Here is a 7,382-nt window from a genome sequence, read left to right on the forward strand (position 1 = left end):
AGGTTCAATTCCCATTTCTTACTCACTACTTACTTTTACCAACACTTTTTTCCTGTCCTAGTAGAACAACCATGATTTTGTTCCATTTCCACTTCAATGTACAAAAACAACGTAATTAGCTAAACTGAAAGGAAAACCAAAAAAGTAACATATAAGTCGACCGACGTAAACCACACAAATCATTTTGTAATGAACTAATCAAAGTTTGCAAGATAATATGACTAACTGTAACATGATAACCCCGCTAATCAATCAGTCACACAGATGCTTGCGTAACCTTTCCGACACCCACACCTTTGCCCCCTGCTTCCGGGTTCAGTACTACTGCGCCAGCTTGTCTCATGTCAGCGCTCACGCCTCCAGCCACGGCTTGATACTGAGCTGTCGCTTGAACTTGCGCTGGCGTCCCCATTACACCCCCTGGTGCAGTGTAGATCACCTGTCTCCCCATCCCGCCGTCGTACGTCATCTGTGCGTACCCCGCTTCTGTCACCACCCCTATCCCGCCCGTAGCCGCTGGCCGCACCATCTGGTAACCCTCAGAATATGCGGTGGCCTTCTGTGGCGGTAGTGTCGGTGGGGCCGCTGGCATCGACGGAACTGGTGCCTGTGAGAACACATTGTACATCTGCTGCTGATCTCGGTAGACATCAGATGGTATCCTCTGATGAACTGTATAGTAGCCCTGAGTCGGTGCTCCGGTCACTGGTCTGACTAGAGGCGCGTGGTACGCGCTAGCCGGAGCTGGAATCATGTAGACTTGCTGCTCGTTGTTGACGCTACTTCCCGGGAAAACCCCGCCTGGAACCTGCTTATCGGTCCAGTAGGGAACGCCGCCGGGAACCGCTACCGGAGAGATTTTCTCCGGTACCTTATAATATTCGCCACCGGTTAACCCTCCTGTAAGATTATCCTCGCTTTTCCTTTGGTAAGTTGCTTGTTGCTCCTCAAGCCTCAGCCTCTGTAGATCTTGAATGTGCTTCTGGATCGGATCCAACCCCGTAAACCTCTCATCCAAACCCGGAGCATGAATCGGATCGTCAACCTCTGTTACTCTTCCCACCATCGTCGGCTGCGCGAGAGGCTGTCCCGCCATTGCATTTACCTTCTCAAATCCAAACAAGAAATCCGCGTTGCCAGCCGGGGCCTGCGGCTTAGGAGCAACCGCAGCGGATGCCGACTGCGGCGGCGCAGTCATAATAGGCGCAGAATTTAACGCCTCAACAAACCTTTCCTTCTCCGACTTAACCTCATCCGACCCAAAGCTCCGAGTCGAGGAATTCAGGCTCTGATTCTGCGTCTGGAAAATGAAAATCCTCAGCCTCGCAGGCTTAGGAGAAACCCTACACAACCGCTCATACTCATGCATCATGTGCTCCAAATCGTCATCGTTGGTCACCGAAATCAAAGCGTCCAGATCTTCACCAGGCAACTGATATTTAAACGAGATATTTTCACAATCACACAGCGCAATCAGCTTGGACAGCAGAGACCCGAACTTTATGTTGCGATCGACTGCGAGAATTTTGGTATCGCCTCCGATGTACGACAACTGGTTATCGTTCGGCCGAGGATGAATCTTCCCACCGTAACTGCACATAAACTTGACCTTAAAATTCGGCGGAGGCTGATTCCCCTGCGTATCCTCCCACGGCGGCGGATTGTCGAAGTCAATTTCGCGAGAGCGCGGGGAGGAATCGCCGGACTCCGGGTACGACGAGTTGTAGGAGTAGTTCTCCATAGGCGCAGGCTAGCGAGGAGAGAGAGAGAGAGATAGGGTGCGTATTAGCGTGAGCAATGGCTTTAGGAGATTTAAAGGAGAAGGTTGTTTCTGTTAGGCCAATTGGGATTAGGAGTGTGGGTGCGTAGGCAGTTTGATTACGAGGAGGTCATTGAATTTGCTGGTATTCGGGTTCTGATAAAGTGACACTGGATTTCACCATTATTTCTGTACAACCGTGTGACGTGGCGAGTGGAGGAACAGGTGGTGCGGGAATGGGGAACAGTGCTGGTGGGGATGAGCTGGGAGAAATTTAGGGAAGGGGTGGGGCCCGGCCCACCATTCTCAAGAAAAAAAGAGATAAGAAAGAGAGAGCTGTTGACTAGCTTCGGAGGAGGGAGATTAATGTCATTTCACTCAATTACTAATACATCCAATTAAGTTGAATTTTTGGTAACTATCTCAATTACCAAAATACAACCACTCTAAACAAAAATTATATTTGCCAACACTGATTTAATAATAATTTAAAACAACTAATTATTTTTAATAATTTATAAGAAAATGTATATTTTATTTGTTCAAGACCACCTCACTGCAAATTCATATGTTAAACAAGGGTAAATTTTTTCTTTTTTTCTTTTTTTTTTGCCTCTATGTATAGTTATTTATTTGCTTAATCCCTAATGTTTATGTATGGTGATTTTGATTTCTAATTTTTACAAAAAAAAAAAAATTATATTTTTGGTCCAATCATTAAAAATATATATTAAAACTAACAAAATTGAAAAATACAACCGTGTTGCACAACACATTCTAATCTTGTAACATATGCAAAAGACAAAAACACTCGAAATCTACTCTAAAAAGTCTTGTTAGGAAGATTAATTTGAGAATTGTTTACATATAGAAACACGCTCTTGCATGTATGTTTTTCGGTGCCGTCTTTTATTTTTTATGTGTGTTATACATTCGAACCGTGATGTACACCAAGATTGTGTTTTTGACATATTTCCTAATGATATGATCAAAAGTATAAACAAACATTATGGATTGAAATGATGATACGTAAATATTAATTATAATTTTAACGGGTTAAACGTAGGAGGGGGTGGTTGGGAGTTCTGGGGACCGGACAGGAATCAAATTTCAACACTTGCATGTTGTGGTGGAATTGGGAGCCCTCCACTTGTTCCAATCACATATTTTGTTTCGGATCCCGGCTCAAATTTTTGTACATTCACATCCTCCCTCACTCTTCTTCCCAATAAGTTATTTTAAATTTTTAATTATATGTAGCTAATTATTGTACCACATCATTTCTGTATATATATAATAAATTATTTTTTACGTTTTAAAATATATAAATCAACATATTATATAGAAAAACAAAATCAATTTAAAAATATTATCCATACAAATATATATGTATATAGTAGTGTCATAAATTATCGTTCGTGCGTAAAAAAAATATCTTATTAAAGTAATAATCTCAACTAATATTTTGGTCTAATTTCATTGCAATTAGTGCTCCAAACTTACTAGGTTTCAATTCTCATTGACAAAAAGGAGTGGTAGTCCCATTAGTGGGAGAATAATGTGGGCATGTTTGGTGGCTAATTCATTGGTTGACTTATATGAGTTACCTTTCTCAACAATTTATATTTCAAAATTCTGTCCATTTTTTCGGTAAAAAATATGTATTTTTAATTTATCGATATATACTTCAAGAGAATATATAAATTGGATAAAAAATACGATCGTCTGATACTATATTAATTATTTTAAATTTATTTTATCAATGTAAGTAGTATTTTCTTTTAATAATTGGTATTTCAAGAATCAATAACATATAAGTGCCTCAATTGTGGCCTAACAAATTATTGCACTAAACCTATGTGTCCACTCTCCCGAAACCAAATAAGCTGCTTAAAAGTCAACAGATAATTAATTAAACTTATGCAATAAATCTTCAACTAGTTCTTTTATTTAATTCCAATATTTGCCTACTTTTATAACCAATTATTTAATTTCATCCAAATGGGCTATTAATTTACGAATAAAATAATATTAATTAAGGACAGCAAGCACGAGAAAGCTGCACGAATCTACTGTGGTATTGGGTACAAGAGGGCACTTTTAAACTCTGATTCAACTTGTTTTAATTAATTAATTAAGTTACGGAGGCGTAGATTATGGAAAACTGTAAAGAATACGTATACGAGTAGAAAAAAGTGTACTTTTTTAAAACTGTTAATGGTCTGTAATTAGCGGAAGACAAGCAGTCCAGATCCTGTTCTTGCATTGCTTCCAACTTTACTGTTCTTCAAAGTCATTATCTGATCGCGTTACTAGAAATTTGATTTTTTTTTAAATGGTGAATCTTGAAAATAAATAAATAATAGGTTAGAAAAGTAGTGAAATAATATACGATAAATTATATTGTCATCCTTTGAAATTTGATTTAATTAAAAATGCATTTATAATTAGATTGAAAGTTGGAATTAAAATTAAAAAAATGGTGGGGAAGGGGTCAACCCAAGAACACAACAGTTGTGTTAGTCGTGCAATTACGGCAGTCTCGGCGGTAATACCTCCAAGAACATGATCATCATACTCTCATTTAATTTTTCGAGTTCAAACATGATTCGGTTCGATTCTATGCGACCTTGATCAGCGACCGTGATCTAAGCTACGTCACCTCCCAGATCTGAGATAGGGTTTGAGGATAAAACAGAAAAGTTAAGCTAGTCGGATCGTCCCCGACGACGACCCTCCGATACTTAGATTAAGTGGTGGTCGAAGAGAAATATTGCGATCTCAATATGTGATTTAAGATAACGGGTGTGAAATTACCTTCTCTCACTATGGCTTGGGGTATTTATAGGATTTAAACGGATCCCACTACCCAACACGTGTCATTTTCTAGATCCTTCATGCATTGATTAAGCATTGTTCTGAGGTTCCACCTGTTCGGATCGGGTTCAAACAACTTGACCCGGATGCCAGCTCCATGAACCGAAGCGACCAGCGACCTCCTCTGTGAACTCTGATAAAATGTCCATCTTGCCCTTGATAAAAGATTTTTCAATCTTGCGTTTAATAAAAGATTCTCCTTCTGTATTTTGACAATAAAATCCCCATCAAAACCATAAATAAGTTTTGCTGCTTCATATATATAAAAAATGGTGTTCTATGCAAATCTCACGTACTGAATTATTATAATATCTCAAACTCGTAGATCCTTATAAAATTAATTATTAAAGATTGCTACACACATATGTATTTATTTATTTATTTTTATAATGTTGGGTAGTTTGTTGGATAGTTTGGATATGACTCATTTAGTCGAACTCTAGCCAGATTTTTTCTGGAAAAAAAAATCTAATAAAAAAACCTGAGCCCAATCAAATTAAATCGGAATTCGAATTACCTGACCTGAATGCCCACTCCTAGTATGACGTTAAATAGTTGATAGTGTTGGATGATATGAATTCTTGAGAGATTTTGAAGCGTGATTTCACTGTCGTTAAAGTGAAATTTGTCCCCACTATATAGTTGTTGTCGGGTTCAGCAAACTCACTTTTTTGAATATGACAAAACCAACCGAGGCTTGCCAAACAGCAATTCCGACAGCCTCCTTCCAAAAACAAATTGAAAAACTAAAATATAAAGTGAAAGAGCTTATGAATATTGAAGTGTAGTTTTGGCACTTGATTTCAACTATATATAAATATTTAAATGCCCTCTTTTTCAAAAAAAATATGCATTTATTCAATTGATGCCTCTTTAGTCCAAAAATTGCAACTTATTCCCTCCAACTTCTATTTTACATCTGAAATTAAACAACATTATAAAGTATTTAAAAATTAATTAAAATTATATGTGCAAGCTATCCAACACATAGCTGGTACCAAGATTCTCCCCAAAAAGAAAGGAATAATGCAAAAGGAGATGATGGTTGAGATGAGGTGAATGGGATGTGGAGTCCATGCTTACATACACTCATAATATTACCATATCTCTACATCATCACTACACTTGTTCATATTCTTCTTTATTAAAATATGTAATTATAGTTACAATGAATTACAAAATAAGATAAGATGATCCATAGCCGCAAAGCTGCTAATCTCATCATGTCATGCTTCTACATCCACATTTGAGTAAAACAAAAATTACCATTTTTTTTCCTAAAATTGTCAAAGTTGTCATCATTAAGAAATTGGCAAAATTAGTCCCGTAAGTAATAATACGAGTGGAGCTAGATGTATTACTGTTCGAGTTTTTAAAATTATATTTAAATTTATTTTGATTATTGATATAATCGAACGTTAATTGAATTAAACATGACTCGAGTTGAGTAATTTAATATTTTTAAATATATTTTATTAATTTTACACTAATTGCAGAGGTAAGCACTCGAAGACCATCCAGAAAGTGGGCCCAATTTGATGGCCCAGAATTGAAGCCCAAGCCTGTGGTGCTTACCATCCAGAAAGTCGGCCCAATATGATGGCCCATAACTGAAGCCCAAGCCTGTTGTTTGTTTCAACGTTAAGTACTAGACTATGTAGGAAGTCGACTTCAGATGCTAACAGCCAATTACAGAGCTCCAAGAGGTGGAGTGGACAGCTACATTCATGCAATGCATAGACAAGAAATTATGCTGACGGCCGGGCCATTACTCTATCTTACGCTGCCTGCGCAACATCGCCAACTCATGCTCTGTTTTTGCCATTAATGGTTCTCAACTTTTCCTGCCTACTTTGAGTGCATTTACTTCACCTACTTTACCCTCCCCGGGCCCGGATATCCCTTTCGTTCACTCCGCACGTCGACGTTATTTTGTGCTTCCCAAGGTCAAACAACCACTGACTTGCCGATTTCGTAGGAATTTGGGATTTTGGGTGTGGAAGAAATGCGTGTGTTGATGGATGATTGGTGCTTTGACTTGGAGCTGTTTGTTGAGTCTTTTTCTAGTTCTTAAGTGTTTGTTGATTGTTTGTGTTTTGGTAGATTGGAGGATATTGTGCTGAGAAGATGGGGAAGAAGAAGGTGATGCTGCCGGCGGATGAAGTTGACATGACTGCGGTGAAGTATCAGTATGAAAAAATTGCAGGTGTGTTGTCAGCGATTCGATTCATCTCCCTTTTTCCCCCCTATTGGTTTGTAAATTTTGATTGATAGTCTATTGATCGATCACTTTTCCAATTGCAGCGCCGCATTTAACTGGAATTTCGCTGAAGTTATTTGTTAGATTGCTTGAGGCTCCCATAATTGGTTCCTTGATTATGTCTCATTTGAAACAGCAGAATAAAATGGTTGAGGTCAGCGCTCTTCTTCCATCTTCTTTTCTGTTTGAATTTTTTCAATTTGGTGACTGATGAAGTTATGTTTGACTTTTGAGATTTAACTGTAAAATGGTGCTAATCATTGACAGATGCTGAGGAATACTGTGATACCTGAGGCTCCAATGTTCAAACCCGAGTTTCCTCCTCAAGGTTTATTATCATAATCCTCTATCCATCAAATTTTAACATGATGCTAGACTTTGATTCCAAACATATTTTTCTGAATTTGCTAAATTGTGTTGTATTTCAGGCACTAGGCAATACATCAGAAAAAAAAAAAAAAAAAAAAAAAAAAAAAAAAAAAAAAA

General features: G+C 38.1%; 2 protein-coding genes across 2 annotated transcripts in view; one reads left to right on the forward strand and one right to left on the reverse strand.

Annotated features, from left to right (window-relative positions):
• Positions 59–1,867, reverse strand: LOC105169314. The gene has a single exon (XM_011089687.2). It carries the CDS (start codon positions 1,739–1,741, stop codon positions 257–259), a length of 1,485 nt encoding a protein of 494 aa, XP_011087989.1. The 5' UTR covers positions 1,742–1,867; the 3' UTR covers positions 59–256.
• LOC105169315 (fatty acid amide hydrolase) overlaps positions 6,319–7,382 on the forward strand; it is a 7,892-nt gene continuing 6,828 nt past the window's right edge. Inside the window, exons 1-4 of the mRNA XM_011089688.2 lie at positions 6,319–6,466; positions 6,740–6,842; positions 6,941–7,050; positions 7,164–7,224. Of these exons, the coding sequence (XP_011087990.1) occupies positions 6,464–6,466; positions 6,740–6,842; positions 6,941–7,050; positions 7,164–7,224 (277 nt within the window). The 5' untranslated portion in view covers positions 6,319–6,463. The remainder of the gene's footprint in view (positions 6,467–6,739; positions 6,843–6,940; positions 7,051–7,163; positions 7,225–7,382) is intronic.

Source organism: Sesamum indicum, linkage group LG8 (genome assembly GCF_000512975.1).
Source record: "Sesamum indicum cultivar Zhongzhi No. 13 linkage group LG8, S_indicum_v1.0, whole genome shotgun sequence".
In the NCBI taxonomy this organism is placed as follows: Eukaryota; Viridiplantae; Streptophyta; class Magnoliopsida; order Lamiales; family Pedaliaceae; genus Sesamum; species Sesamum indicum.